Source organism: Ictidomys tridecemlineatus, chromosome Y (genome assembly GCF_052094955.1).
Source record: "Ictidomys tridecemlineatus isolate mIctTri1 chromosome Y, mIctTri1.hap1, whole genome shotgun sequence".
Lineage (NCBI taxonomy): Eukaryota > Metazoa > Chordata > Mammalia > Rodentia > Sciuridae > Ictidomys > Ictidomys tridecemlineatus.
The window spans coordinates 2,593,583-2,615,035 of NC_135494.1; the positions used below are offsets into that span (position 1 = coordinate 2,593,583).

Here is a 21,453-nt window from a genome sequence, read left to right on the forward strand (position 1 = left end):
AGTCTGTAATAAAACTTTAGAAAGACACAAATAAATTGTGAAGTCAGGAAAGAACAATTGATTTTTGAGAAAAAAAAATAGTGGGCAGCAACATTGTGAGAAAAAATCAAAGAAATCAATAGTTGCATGACACAGTGAGGAAGAAAGAAGTGCACTAGGGAGTGTATGTACAGAAAGGTGACTTGATCCCGTGTATGTGTGTGCACATGGGTGTGAGTGTGCATGTGTGGATGCCAAAACTCACCTCCCAGGTGTTTGCTTTTGTCATCTCACTTGTGCTCTAGAGAACACTTACATGAGCACCAGGCAATGTTCCATAGCCCCCGTGACTCTGCAAAGTTGTTTAGCTCATGCCTGGTGCACAGAGGGAACAATAAATTGTTTTTAAAAAAAATCTGATAATACTCACTGTGATTACTTAAATTTCATCCTATTGTAAGGTCTTAATAGAAATAGTCTGTTCCCTTAAATATTTGAACAGACCTTCCACCCTGTTTTTAACAAAAATTATCTAAAATAAACTTTTTTCCAAATGGACTTCAGTTTAGTCCAACCAGACTAATAAAAATTTAGAGTATAAGGTGTGAATTAATGTTCTGATATTGCTTAGAATCATTCTAGAATCTTAGAAATTGAATGGCATTAATATACATAAACACATTATGTATATTAAGTGATTCTTGCCTCTTAACCAGTTAACACTTGGAAATTCTACACAAAAAGGCACATTTTGATTTACATCAGGATTTCAAGAAACATCCAGGAGTCGGGCATGGTAGCATGTCTGTAATCCCAGTGGTTATAGAATGAGGATCGCAAGTTCAAGACCAGCCTCAGCAACATACTGAGGCCCTTGAAAAGAATTTACCAGGATCTTCAAACAAAATTAAGAAATAAAAATATCTAGGGATGTGATCAGTGCCTAAGTACTCCAGATATGATGATAATGGTGGTGGTGGTGATGGTGATGATGATAATGATAATATTTATTATGGCATAATATGTGAGAGATGACTACAGATGAAAAAAACTTGAAATATAGAAAAATTAAATCAAACAAGAAGAGATATTTAACAGGGAGAAACATGTTGCTTTCACATCTTCATGCTGACACAATCCCTACATCCACTCCAGGGTGCACTCTCATTACCTCTAAATAGACAAAAAAGAAATGAAGGCACACACCCTTTTTACACATGCAGTGGTTTCCTGAAAAAAAAAAAAGGCTCCTTGCTGAAGGGGTTGAATGACTAATTCCAGTGAAAAACCAGGCTGAGGCAGGGGATCACAAGTTCAAAGTCAGCCTCCGCAACATAGTGAGGACCTAAGCAATTCAGTGAGAATATGTCTAACTATTTGAAAAAAAAAATTAAAAGAACTGGGATGTGGGTCAGTGGTTAAGTGTCTCTGAGCTGAATCCCTGGTACCAAAAGAAGTAAAATAAAATAAAGTAAAAAAAATTCCCTCAAGTTTGATGAGTAAGTCTAAAACAAACTGGAACAACTGAAGATCTCACCACATTTTTATATACAAGGCTTTTCTCCAGAGTGAGTTCTCCCATGATACTCAAAAAGAAGCTGGAAAGATGAAAGTTCTACCACATTGTTTAATAGGGTTTCCCTGATGTGAATCCCTTTGTCTCTGGAGGAAACAATGAAAGCTGAATACTGCCCCATACGGCTCATCCACAGGATTTTCTACAGTCTGAGTCCTTTCATACAACTGAACAAAAATAGAACACCTGAGCCCTTTGTATTTCTTACTTGCATACAATTTATTCATTTTGACATGAATCTTTCAAGAAGAATCTTCCAAGTCGTTGGGAAAAAAGTGGGAAAATTAGAAGACTTCCCACATTCTCAGGGCTTCTCTCCATGAGTATTTTCATATAGGAGAAGGAAAGCAGGGCTGAGGTGGGAAGCTGATTGATGGAGGGACCTCAGACTAAATCCCAAGTACAATTTATAGATAGATAGATAGTGCTATATATCAGAATCAATGAATCTTTCTTCTCTTTGTAACAATACTGATTTCCCAAATTTCACATTCAAAGAATTTTTCTACAGAAAACTTACTACATGTTAAAAGTGAAACTTTATTAACAGAAGACTTTGCCAATTTTTTTCATGAGTACAATTTCTCTGCATGATGTGTTCCTTCATGTAAACAAAGCTGAACAGATGTAACAAAGGCTTTTCCACATTGCTTCCAATTATAGAGCTTCTCTCCAATATGTGTTCTTCCATATCTTTGAAGGTCACTGGAACTAGCAAAGGCTTTGCCACAAAGCTTACACTTATAGGGCTTCTATCCAGTATGAAGTTTTTCATGTGAGTAAAGGCCAGACGACTGAGTGAAGGCTTTTCCACACTGCTGGCACTCATAGGGCTTCTCTCCAGTATGTGTTCTTCCATGAATCTGAAGGTAACTAGAGGTAGAAAAGGCTTTTCCACACTGCTTACATTCATAGGGCTTCTCTCCAGTATGAGTTTTTTCATGTGACTGAAGGTAACTGAATCTAGCAAAGGCTTTGCCACACTGCTTACATTCATAGGGCTTCTCCCCAGTATGTGTTCTTCCATGTCTGTGAAGGTTATTGGAATTTGCAAAAGCTTTTCCACACTGCTTACATTGATAAGGCTTGTCTCCAGTATGTGTTCTTCCATGAATCTGAAGGTAACTGGATGTAGCAAAGACTTTGCCACACTGCTTACATTCATAGGGCTTCTCTCCAGTATGAAGTTTTTCATGTGACTGAAGGCCAGAGGACTGAGTGAAGGCTTTCCCACACTGCTTACACTCATAGGGCTTCTCTCCACTATGTGTTCTTCCATGAATCTGAAGGTTACTGGATCTAGCAAAGGCTTTGCCACACTGCTTACATTCATAGGGCTTTTCTCCAGTATGAGTTTTTTCATGTGAGTGAAGGTGAGTGGACTGAGTGAAGGCTTTCCCACACTGTTTACATTCATAGGGCTTCTCTCCAGTATGTGTTCTCTGATGTGTTCTAAGTAAACTGGGATAAGCAAAGTCTTTCCCACATACCTTACATTTGAAACATGCATTCCCCGTGTGTGGGATCCTGTGCCTTTGAAGACTTGTGGGTGAAATAAAGGATTGACCACCTTGTTTACATTCACAGAGTTTCTCTCCAGAGTAAGTTCTTTCAATTCTTCTAGATAAAGAAGAAAAATAAAAGGCTTTTCCACATACCTCACATTGAAAAGGTTTACCTCCACTTTGTGTTCTCAGGTGTCTTTGAACACGTGTGGAAGAAGATGAGGCTTCAGCACATTGTTGATATTCATAGGGTTGCCACCCAGTAAGAGTATCTTCATGCCTTTGAATGTCACTGGAAATGAAGACTTTCCCACGTACTGTACTTTCATATGATCCTTCTCCAGTTTTTGTTAATACTTGTTTGTAAACACTTTTGAGAGAAACCAGGGATTGCCTATACTGTTTAAATTTACATGGCTTCTGAGATGTGATCTGCCTATGAAGGAATGAAGGACATAAGAAGTCTTTGTCACACATATAACAACCACAAGGATTTACTCTAGTTTTCTTTTATTTTTTGAGAGAAAGAGAGAGAGAGAATTTTAATATTTATTTTTTAGTTTTCGGCAGACACAAGATCTTTGTTTTTATGTGGTGCTGAGGATCGAACCCGGGCTGCACGCATGCCAGGTGAGCCCACTACTGCTTGAGCCACATCCCCAGCCTGGATTTACTCTATTAAAAGTTTTCTTTGTCCATTAAAGAACTGGAGTCTCATTGAAACTTTCCCCATACTATCTTCTGGGCCATTGAAGTTTACCATATGGCTTCTTTGAACAATGACCAGCACATTATCAATGCTGAATTCATTCATGATTTTATACTTATTTATAGGACCTAGGCTTACATTACTATCAACATTAGGGAAGGCGAGGTTTCCTGATGTGTTAAAATTGCCTGAAAATCAAGAGATTGAAAGGAAACAACCCTTTGCAATGCAGCCTCTCTATGGTGATTATCCAAATAGTGATATTCACATGCAATTTCATATATTTTTGGCATGTCAAGTACTTTGAGAAGACTGAATATCTGTTACAGCTTAGTATATATTTCTTGGAGAAAAAATATTATAAGAATAAATACTTCTTGGGCTGGGGATGTGCTCAAGCGGTAGCGCGCTCGCTTGACATGCGTGCTGCCTGGGTTCGATCCTCAGCACCACATACCAACCAAGATGTTGTGTCCGCCGAGAACTAAAAAATAAAAAAAATATTAAAAAAAAAGAATAAATACTTCTCAAATTTTGCATACTTCTTGGGTTGGTCTGTTTTAAAAATTATATGACAGTCTCAGATTCCCTTAAGAATTTCTCTTGTGAGTACAATTACCTTAGAATGCTCTCAAAATTTTTGATCTCATCTTCAACGTTCTTTTCATTCCATTTGTTTTCTAAAATGAGAACCCAGAACAATCTTTATGAATTTTTAGGAGACAGAATGGTTTGTCAAATTGTAGGTGCCTTTTATGCTGCAATAATTCAATAACTGATTCCCTTTATATATTGTATATAAATGACCGAAATAAACATGAGTTCTCTAGTAGATCAATTAAAAAAAACATCATTATTACCTATAGAAGCCAGGTTTCTGAGGACTTCCAGCATCACATCTCTGTAAAGGTTCTTCTGGGAAGGATCCAGCAATGCCCATTCCTCCTGGGTGAAGTTCACAGCCACATCCTCAAAGGTCACTGAGATCTAAAATATCCCACAAATGTATAGTGGAGGCCAGGAGAGATTGACAGCAGAAGAAATGTATAGTCAACATGCTTGATGTCCACATGAATCTCTGAATGCCTGATTAATTGTACGATTTGGTCCATCAGATCCTTCCTGTACTCAATTCCTCACAGACATTCCAACACTAGAATTGGGCCACTCAGAAGACAAGCAATTTAGTGTTTTACTCCCTTCCTTTGGTGAGTTCACAGGAAGTGAGACAGGCTCCTGAGTCACTCCTAACTTCTTTCTTGGTTGCACCTCTATTACAAGTCCTAAAACCTTCTGTCCAGTGCAGAGCTGATATTAGCAACCCTGATAGTACTTCCCTTAAAAAGGAAACTGAATGAGAAGGAAATTGCTGGAATTATAAAACTCAGAGTTTAAGAGAGATTCTGCCAACCACAGTGGCTCACTGTGCCTACACAGTTAATATAAACAATATGGCATTGACTGATCTCTTGATTCCTTGTGACAGCCTATTGTTCCATCTTTAAAGAAATGTCTAGAACACCCCACCCTTTAACTTCCAAACATGGATCACTAAGAAGCTTCCCCGACAGACTACATTTAGACAACTTTACACTCAGGTTGTCACAGTTTGTGAACTGGGATTGAGTTCATTTTTTGTGATTACACCAAGAGAACAACTAGATGTTTGCAGGTACATTTCTCCAGAAAAAAAAAATAGTCAAATAGTAAACAAGCACAATGATTAATAAACACAAAAATTTGATGGTTTCTCATGTTAAAGCAGAATGTGGTAAGATGAAATGATGGAACATGACTTAGATATAAACCAATGACCCAAAGATGTCACCTTGTCCAAATACGAACCTTGCAAAATTTTATAAGTCTCAGCACAATTTTATTAATGAACAGCCGACACTAATTTCTAAATCTCATAGCAACATTGAATGCACATCAAGTATCAAAAACTCTAGTGAAAAGCAGTCACTTCACTACTATAAGTTCATGTAGCCCATAGCCTTGTACTGCTCAAGACACTTTGATCAAGAGTGGGCCACATGTGCACTGCATGTCTGTTGTGAAAGAGTTTGCTCCTGCCTGTAATGATGGTGGTGCAAACCTAAGACAGAAGCATTTCCAGGGTGGTAAAGAAGCAAGGTTGCAACCCAGAATCCTCACCTATCTAACACAATTTGGGTGGGAAACAAGCAACTCTATGTACAATCATAATAATACTATGATGTCTGCACTGTGATGGAGCAGCCAAAAAGTTCACCTACAAGAAGGTGCTCCTGCCAATGATACACAACCATACTCAAGGACTTAAAACATGTCACATCCTGAGCAGCACAGTATCAGCAGAGGTGAGCAAGAGACCAAGAAAAAGCCTTCAGTGGGCCAGCCTTCACAGGAGGGAAAGATGAGTGACAGCAGATGTCTTGGATACGGATCACATGATGGTCCAGGCAAACTGGAATCCAGGTGGCCAAAGGCACTACATCCTCAATTTTGTAGACAAAAATCCATTTAGTGTACATTTAAATGTGAAACACTAAAATACTTTTAATAAGCTCACAAGAAATTTCATGATATTTATTTATTTGTGGTTAGATATATTTAGAAAAAAATAAGTAGGGATTGAACATAGGGCACTTAATGACTGAGCCACATCCCCACCACATTTGCCATTTTGACACAGTACTCAATAACTTGCTCAGGACCTTGTGAAAGGCTGAGGCCAGCATTGAAATTTGTGATTCTCCTGCCACAGCCTCCCCAGCTAAGGAGAATACAGTCATGCACCATTGCACCTGTGGAAATTTAGTTTTGCAAAAGAGCAAGTTATACAATTCTATACTGATGAGAATAAGGGAAAAATTAAAAACTCATAGCAAAATGACACAACAGGGAGCCTGGAACCATCTCAGTACTGCCATGAAGTAGAACAGAAATGGAAACACAAGCAGAACCATTGGAACAATGTCATCATGCCTCAAAGTCCTGAAAGGTTCCCAACAGGTACATGAAGCAGACATATAGAAGAATGCAGAGCAGCAAGCATGGTGTGACCTTCACTAGCCCTTCAGACTGACCCTCTCCGATGCAGGACACTGGCCTGAAATCTCAGTGTGAGAGCCTGGTCACTGGCTCCAGACTACATGCAGCACATCTTATCCAAGTTTAGGCAATTCCTACTAATATCACCATGGAAGTATCTTAATGTCTTAACACCAACTCTAACTCATGTATGTCAGAAGCGATCACTGTGAAAAATCAGCAGGAATTCCTTAGAAGGATTCAAGTAAACAAACAACCTGCATCTGGCAAGAGCAGCCAATTATTGTCTACCCACAACCACCACCTAAAATTTGATCAAGAAAGCTTTCAGAGAGTTTCTTTTAGAAATCAGGTTTCAAAAACACCCAGTTTCAGGAGACTGAGGCAGGAGGCTGGCAAGTTCAATGCCAGCCTTAGCACTTAGTTAGGCCCTTAGGAAGTTGGCAAAAGCCTCAATCAAACTTAAGAAAAAAAGTTAAGGGGAAAGGTGCTGGGGATTTTGTTCAGTGGTTAAGCACCTGAGGGTTCACTGCACAGTATGCTCCCCCAAATAAATCAATGGAGATTTCTGAGGAAAGAAGGAAGCTCACACACTAGGAGGAAACCGTTCAGAGAGACCTATGACACTCATGCTCAGCAGTGGTTGCTCACAGGCTGGGTTCTGCAGAGCAAAGGCACAGCAGAGCTTTAAATAGCACCACTGTGTGTTAAAGCAGAGGCCCCAGCACAACTACCCACAAAGACCAGACAAGTGAGGTTTTGCTGTTTCTACTCTTCTTCTCTAGTTTCTGGTGCATGGAGAAATGAGGCCAGGGGACACTGAGATCTAGCAGCAATACTTTATTGGTGGCACCACAACCCAGAAAAATAATTTCCAAAGCCTGAGCCCTGAGTACAGCAGGGCTTTTACTTTTATACATAAAAAAACTTTTGAGGACATCCAGGCAAGGGAGCTGGGGCAATATATTGGAGGGAGAATTTTATATTTGTTATATGAAAATAAGCTTGTTAATGGCCTAAAGACTCAGCTCAGACATATTAGGGACTTTTACTATGCTCAACCTGAAGAGGGATTGTTCTTTCCCTGCTACTTTGTTGGCTGCTTGTGCTACTGCATTACAGGTACCTGCAGCTGCTGCCAGCCTGCATGGTGAAATGTTAGAGAGCACAGCTCCTGGGTGTCAGCCTGCAAATCCAGAGCCTGGCATCTCTGAAACTGTTAAAGTTTCCATTCTGTCCAATGACCCTAGCATTCAGGGAAATCTTTCAAAAGAGCTGAACACAAAATATTTACTAAACAGAGCTCATAGTCATAGTCTCTACACAAAGGCATGAAGCCTTCAACAAACAGGACCCACATTATAGGAGAAAAGAAAAAAACACATTTTTTAAAATTTGTTAATGGATGGCTGGGGATGTGGCTCAAGCGGTAGCGTGCTTGCCTGGCATGTGTGCGGCCCGGGTTCGATCCTCAGCACCACATACCAACAAAGATGTTGTGTCCGCTGAAAAACTAAAAAAAATAAATAAATATCAAATCTCTCTCTCTCTCTCTCTTTAAAAAAAAATTTGTTAATGGAACTTTATTTATTTGTATATGGAGCTGAGAATCCAACTCAGTGCCTCATGCATGCTAGGCAAATGCTCTACCACTGAGCCACAACCCCAGACCCAAGAAACACATTTTCATTCCCTTTATCAAAAAAAAAAAAAAAAGTACAAAGAATACTGACACACAGGAAAACATGACTCATGAATGGGAAATAAAGCATTTTAAATTGACCATCCTTGAGTAAGATAAGACTCCAGAATCCCTGGGCTAAATTTTCTTTCTATTCATTTATTTCTTTATATTTTGTACCAATGATTAAACCAAGGGTTGCTTAACAAATAAGCCACATCGACTGCACTTTTTTATTTTTTTTTAAGAGAGAGTGAGAGAGAGAGAGAGAGGGAGAGAGAGAGAGAGAGAGAGAGAGAGAGAGAGAGAGAGAGAGAGAATTTTTAATATTTATTTTTTAGTTTTTGGCGGACACAACATCTTTGTTTGCATGTGGTGCTGAGGATCGAACCCGGGCCGCACACATGCCAGGCGAGCGCGCTACCCCTTGAGCTACATCCCCAGCCAACTTTTTTATTTTTAATTATTTCTATTTTGACAGAGGAATTCTCTAAGTAGTTCAGCACCTAAGTTGTTGAGGCTACCTTTGAACTTGGGATCCTCCAGCCTAAGAGTCCTGAGCTGCTGGGATCAAAGGGATGTGCCACTGTGGTGGCCCTAGGCTAAACTTTCATTAACTGTCTTGAATTATTAGTATGCATGCACCTGAAACAAAACCAAAATACATCAGGCAGAGACATACAAAACTTCCCAGGACATTTGGAGACATCACCGCAACTCTGTTGGTCTGTGAACATGTAGCAGAGCAACAGACAAGAGGGCTTTGCTGGACATTAGTCAACAGTGAAACACACAGCCTTCTCAGAATCACAGTAAAACTCCCCAGAACAGGCCCCATTCTGAGCCATAAAACTCACCTCAACAAGTGTGCAATGCCAGTGAAATCCCAAGTAGGCTCAAAGAACATGAAAGTTCAGAAATCACATCAGAAGCAGCTGGAAAACCACTAAGAAGTGAGAGATGCAACACAGGACTCTAAACAGACACAGGAGGGAGAGGTGACTAAGGGGCAAACTTGAGCATGTTGAGAGAAATGAAATGTACGAGTCCAACATGGGAAAACGGCATGGATGGTGCATTGGGGTCTCTGCAGCATCCAAAGCACATTCCAGAAAAGAAGAGATAAAAGCAACCATTGAACCTGGCATTTAAGGAAAGCAGAGAATGAAGAGCAAGGTAAGTGTAAATTAAGTACAGGCAAGAAACAGAGGGTGTTGGTGAAACCACAATCAAGAAATCAGCAGTCTGTAAAATCAAGTTCTTCCTGAACATCAGCATCACTGACAAAGTAATATGTGGCTAAGGAAACAGAGGACAGGAGTGAGGTTATGGCTCAGTGTAGAGAGCTTGCCTAGCACCAGTGAGTCAGTGGTTTCAATCCTTTCCACCACATCAAAGTAAATAAATATAACAAAGGTATGAGAACTACAATAACAATAAACAAATAAGAAAGCCAAGGACAAAAAAAAACTACACATTAGGATTAAACTAGCCAGTCTTACCATCCATGGGCTCTTCAACAGTATCATGAACATGTGCTTGAAAAAAATCTGATAACTTAGAGGAACTGGTCCAATAATTTGAGAGAGACCACCTTCTACAACTTACACAGAGAGACGAATACACAAAACACATGAGCCCTTGCCTACTGAAGAAAATGACTCAATAACTAATTCCCATCAAAAAAGTGCAAGGTATGGCTCTTAGACATCATACAGGCTGCCACACAAACTCCAGAACAGCCACCAATTTTATACATTTTTTTTCTAGAATGCAGAAACAGAGTAAACACTTTCTAACTTCTTTTGAGGCATATGCTACAATATTATCAAAATTATGAGGAAGCTATGAATTACTCCCATGATCATAAATGCAAAATCCCTCCACAACATTATTCAACTGAATCAAAAAATAACTAAAAAGAACTATATCCCAAGTCCAAGATGTTGAAAATAATGGAGGCTATGAGCTGCAGAGTGGAGGTGTATGATGTTTAATTGCTCACTTAAATTATCACCTTGATCAGATTAAGAGATATAGATGTTTAATAGGCTTCTTGGTATGTACATGACGGTGTGTCTAGGAGGGATTGGCATGTGAGATAGCAAAGTGGAGAAAGAGGATCCTGGCTTGGATGGAATAAAAGTTGGAAGAACAAGGCAGCAGCATCAGAGCAAGCTGGATTCTTCTCAAATGGCTCTTCCACTGCTGCTGTGATCATTTGAAGATATGAAAGTTCCCTTCTTCACTCTTTCAAAGCAGATTCTGCCAAGAATTCTCCAGGGAATTTCCAAAAGCACTGGATCACAGGCTAGGGTAGCACCATCAATCCCTCTTGTACTGAGCCTTCAGTATCTTGGGCTGCACATCTTCTACTTCTATAGCTCTCAAGTTTGCAGATGACCCAGCTTCTTGTCATGTAACACAATCTAATAAATAACCCTTTTGTAATTGTACTTCTTCTCAATTCCTTTCATCTAGAGAACACTAATATACTATATAAGCCTACATTTGCTCTAAGAAATGAACTAAGGCAGGGTGATCACAAGTGGGAGGACAGTGTCTAAAACAAGTGGTGAAGGATATATTTAAAAAGGCGGGGAGGTTCCTGAGGATTTCACTGATAAACTTTCTCTAGTTTTGATCCCCAATATAAAAAGAAAATATTCCTTGCAATACTTCACTAGAGGAAAAGTGAAATTTAATAGACTGTGTTCATTTAAAACACAGGAACAAGAACAGACATTTGAGAGTGATGGGAAGTGGAGAGGAAGATGGCACTTTAGAACGCAGCAGGCAACTGCAAATGAAGGACCTACAGCAGCCTTCACAGACTCTGAACAGGGAAAAGGAAAATGGATTTGCATCCTGCTTCCTACACATTTGGAAGAGTGGGGGCGGGCCACCAGAAGGGAAGGGAGGGGAGGGGAGGGGAAGCTGGAGACCTGAGCAGCCCATTCAACAATTGAAGCCACAGGATGAAGCCCAGGGCCACCTGCCTCAGGGACCAGCCCACCTCTCAGGCCCAGGGAGCAGAAGCCCAGGGCCATACCCCACAGAGGACTAGGCCGCACCCTCTGCACCAATTTCGGGCACCCAAAACCCAGCTCATCCCGCGGGACCAGTGGACAGAGGCTTAGGGTCAGATGCCAGTGATGTGACTTCAAGGTTCTGCCATCCAGCCCAACCCCCCAGGACCATGGGACAGAGACCCAGGGCAACCTCCAGAGGAGACTCCGCCAGGCTCTGCAGCTCACCCGTTTGCCGGGCCCCAAGGCAGGTGCTGACCCCGTACCTTCAGCCCTCGTCACATACCCACCATTTTTGTCTTCCTTGGGGACCCGGAGTTCTCTTGAGGAACCTCTGAGCACAAGAGATCTCCGGGACACAGGCTGCTCAGAATCACCTAGGCCTTCAGGGCAGAGCACATGGGGCCCAGGAAGGAAGAGCCTAGTTGGTGAGGAGGAAAAGCCCGCGAGATTTCCAAAGCCCGCCCTTCCCCTGTGTTTCGAAACCTGATTGGACAGTTCCACCCCAGCATCCCTAACGGGCTGCCTCCAGGAACACCTCTGCATTGTGACTGACAGCTAATGTTATCCAATCACTTCCTAAGATTCCATAGAGTGACAGATCCTTGGTCCCAGTCCTTTTCAGGAGGAGTGTCTTTGCTGGGTTGGAAAAATATCCCAAGTTAGAAGCCTTTGCTTGGAACTTGGTAAAGATGGGATTGAGCTATGGCTCTGGGAGACGGCTTTCCCAGCATGGGTGATGCACTGGGTGATAACTCCACCACAGAAACAAAGAACAATTTTTAAAAAGTTACTTGGGGAGACTGAGGCAGGAGGAGCCCAAGGTTCAGGTCAGGATCTACAGTGTTACCCATGTTTACTGTGATGGGTTCTTGCTTCCCCAAATGCTGAAGTATAACACCAGAGAAGCACGTGGAAGGTGGAAAGTGGAAGGCTTAATTAAGGAAGAGCAGAAAAGATTCACCCCCACCCCCCAGGAAGAAGGGGACTGGAAAGGAGAAATCCCTAGAAAAGGGAGGTCTTCTCCCTTTTACATCTAAGGTCCTCTTTTGTCCTCCCACATTCCTGTCCTTTATTTCTCTTTATTGTGCATATGATGGGGGCTGCAGGTAGAAGGCCAAAGGACTGGTGGGGCATGGAGCAGAAACCTGGGCAGAACAGCCTAGGGTGGTTTGATTAGCATCTCCCTGTTTTACTGGGAGCTACTTCATTAACCCTTATTTAGGACCTGCCAGGGTCGTGGGACATTAATATTTCAATTTCTCAGCTGTTTTTCTGGTTTTCCCAGGCTCAGATTACACTCCATTTTTTTTTTTTTTATGGTTCCAGTTGGACCACATTAACCTAGCTACATAAACTCTTCTCTTTAAATCTGGCTTCACAAGCAGGCAGATCCTAGCTAAAAATTAATTAAAGAGGGTTGGGGATGTACCTGAGAGGTTAAGCCCCACAGGGATTATTCCACAGAACCTCAAAGAAAAAGATACCAATATACATATAATGAAAGGGTAAAGTTTCTAAGCTGGAAAGCTTGAATGTAAAAGATTAGGTATTATTAAATTCCTCTGTTACACCCAGATTCCTGAGATAGTTAGGACAACACCCTACTGGCCATTTAGCCTAGGGCCCTGTGCAGTTTGTCACAGGGCCCGAACCAATCAGTTTGAATGTGTACCCTGCTTAGGAGTGACCAATCACCCCTGCCCAGCCGGTTACCGCCATTGAATGTGCTAATCAGGTCTTAGAGTTGTTGTTCAATTTTCCCGTGCCTCATGATGATTTGTTCTGATGTATGCAAAGCCCCCGCCCACCCCAAAAAGTGTACTTAAGCTCTGTTTGAACCTCTGCTTGGGGCTCCGGGTTGCTCTCCCTTCTTGAGTGAGCACGGAGCCCCAGCGAGCTGGAATGGATCCCCAATAAATCCCCTTTTGCCAATTGCATGGAGTCAGTCTCTTGTGTGGTCTCTTTCTCCGACGTTCCGCAGGACCCTTACAATAGTATCACCTGGTGTGACCTCAGGCCATAGTCTCAAAATTTTTGAAACAATATTTAAAGATATCATATATTTCACACATATATGATATCTAAAAATATAAACAGTTTGACAATTATTTCAGTAATTCTCATCGCCTTCTGCCCCCTGATCTTTTGAGGAGATAGCCTGAGCTAAGAAAGGAACAATTGGTGTTGGTGATTTGGCTCAGTGTTCTCTCCCCAGCAGAATGGAGCGGGGGAAGAGGGGGAGTCAATTCCCTAAGGCAGCAATGCAGGGTTGAAATAAAACGAGCACCTTGTGCTTAATGTCCATGTTATACATTCCACTATTAGGGAGTTCTAGGAAGCGATCTGACTCAAGTGACCCCACACATCAGGTCATCTCTTTACCCCAAAACCAAACAGAAAATGTCATGATGAAAAGCAGGAAAGGAACTTTGATCAGTGGAGCTACACCAGGAAGACCAGGGCACCATGTCCTTAGCTGTCTCTTCAGGGCTGTCTAGGACTCTCAGGTTTTATAGAAAGGGCAATCAGTCATAGGCATGTGTGTAGAGGGCACACTGTATGTAGGTTTGGTGTCGTCTGTGGCTTCAGACATCTGTGGGTCTCATAAAATGTCTGTGAGCTCATGGTCACGTGCCCCCTTGACACACTTCACCCCATTGCACAGGCTGACCTGAATTGATCTCAGGAAGGGTCCCCTCCCTTGCGTTCCTTCCATGTCAGTGGTTCTCAGCCACCACCATTTTCAAGAAAAGCCTCGAGCCCACCTGCTCCTGCCTGGTAAGCACCATATTCCTAGCTGCTGACCCAGGGCTCTCAGCTTCCTGGGTTTCAACTGATAGTTAAACCAGAAAGAAACAATAACCCTGCTCAGCTCTGCCAGAAAGTCCGCATATAAAACATAAAAATTTGCCACGTGGGGCTAATACAGCCTGTCATATTAACCCCAATAATGGAAAGTAAATACAATTTTTAAAAAATATTTATTTTTTAGTTCTTGGCGGACACAACATCTTTGTTTGTATGTGGTGCTGAGGATCAAACCCGGGCCGCACGCATGCCAGGCGAGCGCGCTACTGCTTGAGCCACATCCCCAGCCCAGTAAATACAATTTTATTCTCTTCTCTTAAGTTACACTTTGTGAAGTCTTTCACATCCTGCACAGTGGCTCACATTCATTCTACCTAACAATATTGCCCATGGACAAGAGGGGGTTATTGTGTAAAAAGTATGGAAAAGTGAGCACATAGCTGCCCAGGGCTGAGAATTGAATCCCAAGTGCTTCTATGTCCCCCATGTAGAGATTCAATTGAGGGTGGGGACACTTTAGCACTGAGCTACATCCCCAGTCCCCCTTTTCATTGTTGTTCAAAGAAAGTGGGTGGGAGCATAACTGTGATGGGCCTGAGAAAATAACTCCAGATGGTGACTCCAACCTGTTATCAGTGCAATGAGGAAATAAGAAGGTTACTAACATGGTGGTGGAAGACTGTAATCCCAGCATCTCAGGAGGCTGAGGCAGGAGGATTGCTTACTCAAGCCAGCATCAGCAAAAATAGGGTGCTAAACAACTCAGTGAGATCTTGACTCTAAATAAAATACAGAACAGGGCTAGGGATGTGGTGAAGTGGCCAATTGCCCCTGGATGAATGGAAGGATGGGTGAATGGGTGGGAGGATGCATGGACTGATGGGAAGATGTATGTATGTCTGAAAGGATGGCTGGGTGAATGGGTAGATGGGTGGGCAAATACACAAATCCATGATGCATTGGAGAGAAAATGGGAAGATGGGTGGAAGCAGGGATGGCTGGTTCACAGACAGATGGATAGATATATAGACAGCTTCATGCTGATGGATTTGCAGTACAATTCTAGTGATTTGCTAATCCTGAGAATAAAGGGCTCAGAACAGAGTATAATTCTACAAGCCTGTATGACATCATGTATACAGTTTAGCCAAAATAAAAAAATTCCCCACACTCTTTAAGATCCTCTGGTCTTCAAAGACCTCCACTGAGATCATCTCTTTGGCCCCCATTTTGGTCCTGTCTCCCTCACACCCCACTAAGACATAATTTTTTCCTTAGTCCCCAGTCATACTGGTGATAAACCCAACCTGATCTTTTATTAAAATTGGAAGCCCTCTTGCCACAAAGCCATGAAAAGCTAATTTGGGCTTTACTATAAATTACTGCAAATTCTGAACCTGCTTGGAATGCCTGCCCGTGCCTTGAACTCACCCATGCCTGGCTCTCTGACCAGATAGCAGCCCTCTCTGAAACTTAGTGACGCCTCATAAATCTTGGCCTTCCCTGGCCAGATAATGACCCTCTCTGAGGCTCTAATGGTCCTCATAAATTCTGATGTTGGGGCCAACAAAAAATGTAAACTACCATTAGTGTGATGCTTGTCAGAGTTCTGTTATCTGCAACCCCCCCTTTGTGTAACTTTCTGGGCTATAAAGCTGGGCTGCAGGAAAGGTGTCTTGTTCCCACCGTTTTGGGAGGAAAAGGCAGTCCGGCCGGTCGAAATAATAAGCTTGCTTTAATTTGATTTTAATTGGAGTCAGTGGTCTTTTCTTGCATCCTGGTCTAACACTGAGGATCAGGGTTTCTGTGAACTCAGGATATGCAAGTGTCTTTTGGACCCATAGCTTTCAAATCCTTTGGGTCCGAACCCAGCGGTGGCATTGCTGGGTCATATTGTGATTCAATCCTAAGCTTTTGAGGGGCCACCACATTGTTCTGCCAAGGGCCACCTGGAGCCCCAGGAGCTGGGAGAGGCAGGAAGGAGCTTCCGTGGAGCCTGTGGAGGGAGCTGGACACCATTGTAAGAGGTGGGTCCTGTCCACATCTGGCCCTTAGAACCCCTGAGTGGGGTCTTGTGTGGAAACAGGGTCTCTGCACAGCTAGTTAGTGAAAGGTCCTGAGATGGGTTCCTTCTGGGTCAGGGGGCCCTTATGCAATGGCAGTGTCCACACAAGAGACAGAGAGAGGACACAGTCACAGAGATGGAGCCACATGGAGACAGAGGCAGAGACTGGAATCATGGGTCCACCTGGAGCCCCAGGAGCTGGGAGAGGCAGGCAGGAGCCAACCTGGATCCTGTGGAGGGAGCTCATCCTTGCGACCACTGGTCTCAGCCCTTTGCCCTCCAGGGCTGGGGGAGGGGTGGTAGCTTTTGATTTCAGTCTCTTTGTTTTGGGTTATTAATTATAACAGCCCCAGAAAAACCCTCACAGACTCAGTATCATCTCAAGTTTTTTGAGAGGGCTAAGACCTTAGCTTTACAGTTGGAAAATGATAATTTCTGATGCTGAGTTCTGCAGCACTATTAAATTTCATTGCACTGGTCAATTTTCAATAAATTTTTTCAATAAATAAACACACAACACCACCCCATCAACAAAACTGCACTGTATTTCAGCATATTCTTCCCATAGCAACCAACATCCCTGATGTTCAGTTCCTTAGCCAAGATTATCCTAGATTAGGAGCCCAGTAGGATGTTTGGATTGTTTTATCTTCATTTTATTTTTGTTTTTTGGTATTGCACATTGAGCGCAGTGAGCCTAAGCACTAAGCCACATCCCCTTTTTTATATCTTTTATATAGAGTCTTGCCCATTTGCTCAGGCCCTCACTACATTGCTGGGACTGGCCCCCAAATTCAACCCTCCTGCCTCAGCCTCCCAAGCCACTGGGATTACAGGCATGCCACACCACAGCAGATAACACTATGTTTTTTGAGGAGACCTTCAGTCCCGGGAGCAGAGATGTCTAAGAACACAGGAAGATAGCAAGTTGGGTGCTGCTAGGCAGATTATCAAACAGACTGAGCACGATCATGGGTTAGAAATGGTCTAGGGCCATGGGAGCTGGCTCCTGGGAAGCAGAGTTTGAGGGAGGTTGTGTGGGTAGGGGCAGCTGGGTGGGTCTTGATTCTGCTGTGTCTCATTGGTCCAGATAGGGAATACCCATAGAATGTTAAATAGAGAATATAACGTGGAATCTCATTACTTAATAATAACAGTATAATTATGATGTAATAACAGATAAGCTCTACATTATAATTTACAAACTACGTTAATGTGCCTGTGTCAATATTTATTTTGAAGTGGCACACACTGTAATTATGTGACTTGGGAGGCTGAGGCAGGAGGATTGTAAGTTGGAGACCAGCCTCAGCAACTCAGAAAGTCCCTAAGCAACTTAGAGTCTGTGTCGAAATAAAATATATATAAAAAGAGGATTAGTGATGTAGCTAAATGGTTAAGCACATCAGGTTGAATCTCCAGTACCAACAGTAATAATAATAATTTAATTAATAATTTTGTTGATACATCTGCAGAATCAAAAGCTTGACACTTAGTAACTTAAGAACTTGGAGCCTCTGTGAGGACATGGGCTACAAAGTCAACAGAGTCAAGGGTGTGGCTGGGTCTGAAGAAGGTGACCTAGTCCAGAGGATGCTGAAGAACTCAGAGGTGTCAAGGTGGGATGGTGACTGGGGACACAGCTGGCCTAAGGTTCTGGCTTTCTGGTCCACACAGCATGGGTGGTGAGAAAGAACCAGGGCTCCTAGCGATGGCCAGCTGCCATGTCTTTCCTTATCCCAAGATCCACTGGGCTGGAGCTGGCTTTGGCCATCAGGCAGAGGTGGAGTTAGCTTGGGTGGTGGCCTGAGGTCATCAATGAACAGTCAGGGTCTGTGGTCTGAAGGCCCCAGGCTGGGTGTTTGGTTACAGCAGCCCAGGAAGGCTAATACAGTGACCAGCAGCCCTCTGACCAGTGCAATGACCTGAGTGTGTCTGGAGCTGCCACATTGAAACTGAGAGTCTTTTAGCTCTGAGTGGTGAGCATGTGGAGATGTGGCAAGCCAGCCATGGGCTGGGTGTGAACTATAAGCCTGCTGGCCTCTGCCCACCACCTCGTGGAACCAGGGCTCCGAGTCAGGCATGAGGACACAGGTCTCCCAAGGGTCTCCGCAGAGGTCAAGGATCTTGTGCGCAAAGCAGTGTAACCATAGGGTCACTGACACATGACCAAGAAATTGACGGCACCACAGCCTGGAAGGCATGATCACGGTGTAGGGCAGGGGCTTCCAGATAGCCACTAACCTGTCATAGGCCGGGACACTCAGCAGCAGCCCCTCCACTCCACCAGGCCCAGGAACAGGAAGAGCTGGACTGTGCCCCTGCAGAGCTGATGGTCTTGTGGTGGACGCGTAGGTTGTGCAGCAGCTGGGGATGGAGCTGGGGGTGAAGCTGAGGTCCAGGGAGGACGAAGGGGGTAAGGAGTACTCGGGCGTGTGGAGGTGGGGTCCAGCTGCGACACCAGGAGGATGGACTGTGGCCCAGCAGGGTCAGCAGGTGGGCTACCAGGAGGACCACAAAGAGGACCCTCTTCACATTGGGGAAATTGGAGATTCCCAGGAGGATAAGGAGGCCCTGGGAGCTGCCATGGGTCCCATCCATCTCTATGGCATGTGAGCAGAGGTGTCAACAGCAGAAGCGACAAGGGCTGCTGCAGTGTGGGCTCAGAGTCAGGCTTAAAGCAGCACCGTGAGGACTTGTTTCCTGACTCACATAACCTCTATCTGTGCTGTGCAGGCTCTGCTGGGATTATTATTATTATTCCCAAGTTATAGAAAGGAAACGGAGACACCTGTGTGAAGTGAATGTCCCACGTGGAGGGGCAGAGCTGGTCTGCACCCAGGAAATGTGGCTGCCATCTTCACCCTTATCCACCCCGATTCATTGTTACTGCAGAACAGGAGGACACACACCTGCCAAGCTCCATTCTTTGCTTCCTCCAGCTACACAAGTTCCTGAGCTCCTGTCAGAATGTCAGAGGCACAAAGAACACCCCAAACAACCCCCTGATAGGATTTAGGAAACACCATGTGCAGCTGATCCTTGAACATCACGGGGTTGAAGTACAAGGGCAACTCATACAGAAATCCGCTTCAGTATATAAAACAAGCTTAGAGATTTGCAAGCATTTGATAAACTAAAAGACAAAACATGTAACTAAATATTCAGTCTTTAAAAAAATATTTATTTTTTTAGTTTTTTAGGTGGACACATGTCTTTATTTCATAGTTGTTTGGTGCTGAGAATCGAACAGAGTGGCTCCTACATGCTAGGCGAGCACTCCACCATGGAGCCACAGCCCCACCCTACATATTCAATCTTTATCAAAAATTTAGAATGTCATGAATGCATAAATGTACGCTGTCATTATGATACTTTATCATTTACTACTATAAAATGCACACAAATCTCATGTAAAAAGGGAAAATATATCAACATTTCCAGAAACAGAGACCATGCAAGGTGCCACTTGCAAAGAAGAGAAATAAAAACCAAAGCAAAACTGCAGCAGCAGCTTCCCTGCAGGAGAGGAACTCGGGGAGCCTGGCGCTGTGCCCCGCCCTCAGCCACCCCTGTGGCGGGAACTGTGTCCTTCTCCTCACTTGAGCAATGGGGCAGGATCCTAAGCCCTGGCCCCTGTGTGGAGGTCACTGCTCAGGCTTCTGACTCCCAACAGGAAACCCAGGCTCCTGGGAGCCCCAACAGTCCTGACCCCGGGACCCTCTCCTCACAGTGGACAGGAAGGGACCCAGGACACCCCAGACAAAAGGCACCCTGCCATCAACCTTCCCCTGGAGGATGCAGGGATGTGCTCAGAGGAGCATCCTGGGTCCTCAGCCCTAGGGAGCCCCTCACCTTCTCCACCCAGCACCCAGATTGCTCCCTTGTCAGATGAAATATGCAAAACCTCCCATGAAATCAAGCTAAAGAGAAGACGGACATGAGACAATTTCTGTGACAACACATTCACCATTACTTTTGCCAAACACGTCACAATTTCCAACTCATGATGTAAACCATGGTCGTGGAGCTGTGCTCCATTAGGTCATGGCTCAGACTCTGAGCCTGAGGGGGACAACTTCAAATAACACCGAGTTAAACCTGTGATGTGCCCACCCCAGAGCTTGAACAGGGGAAAGGAGCAATTCTTGCTTCTGTAGACCATGGGACAGTGGGACCCATGAGCACTGCTGGACCCGGACACTGACTGCCTCCCATTTATCCCACAGCTTTACCAAGAGATGCTAGGAGCCACAGCAAAGTATTATGATGCATGGCACCTTTGGTTAAGGTGACTGCCAGCTAGCCATTGAGATGATATGATTATGTTAAGATTTACATTCATATGGAAATTGACTCCTGGTATTCACCTGAGCCTGCTATGGGACTCATGTTATGGGACTCCCGGAGAGGTCCTATTGGTTGGGGAAGGATAGTAGGAAAGATTTCCAGGGGAGGTGAGGGGGGGTGGGGGGGCCCCTGGTTCGAGTATAGGCACCCACGTGTATGTTTTCATTGAAAAACTTCTTATTAAGGTACAATAATTTGTTTAGATTCTAAGATTTACAAAAATTATTCCAAAGTACACATAAAGAAGGATTTCTAGAGAAGGAAAAGAAGATAGAGTGAGAGAGGGGGAGAGAGAGAGAGAGAGAGAGAGAGAGAGAGAGAGAGAGAGAGAGAGAGAGAGAGAGAATATTTTCAATATTTATTTATTTATTTATTTTTTAGTTTTTGGCGGACACAACATCTTTGTTGGTATGTGGTGTTGAGGATCAAACCCGGGCCGCACGCATGCCAGGCGAGCGCGCTACCGCTTGAGCCACATCCCCAGCCCACTGGGAAGTAATATTAACCATAATTTTGAAAACTCAATTAAGAGACACCTATTTAAAGAATAATATTCTAAAATATAAAGATATTCTGTGGAAAGAATAATAGTAAAGAGGAGACACAGGTGTAGCAAGGCCACAGGGACATGGAGACCTTCTTACCAGGTCGTTATTGTCATCCCTTGATTAAAGCTGTGACATCCCAGTTTTGTGGGAGTGGCAGCCTCAAA

The 21,453-nt window shown here is 43.5% G+C and overlaps 1 protein-coding gene across 1 annotated transcript in view; it reads right to left on the bottom strand.

The window, feature by feature from the left end:
- Positions 1–1,749: 1,749 nt before the first annotated feature.
- The window catches only part of LOC101959852 (uncharacterized), a 41,301-nt gene continuing 21,597 nt past the window's right edge, over positions 1,750–21,453 (bottom strand). The window contains exons 2-4 of the mRNA XM_078035340.1: positions 4,630–4,756; positions 4,389–4,449; positions 1,750–3,496 (exon numbers count right to left, since the gene is read on the bottom strand). Coding sequence (XP_077891466.1) covers positions 2,308–3,496; positions 4,389–4,449; positions 4,630–4,756 — 1,377 coding nt within the window. The 3' untranslated portion in view covers positions 1,750–2,307. The remainder of the gene's footprint in view (positions 3,497–4,388; positions 4,450–4,629; positions 4,757–21,453) is intronic.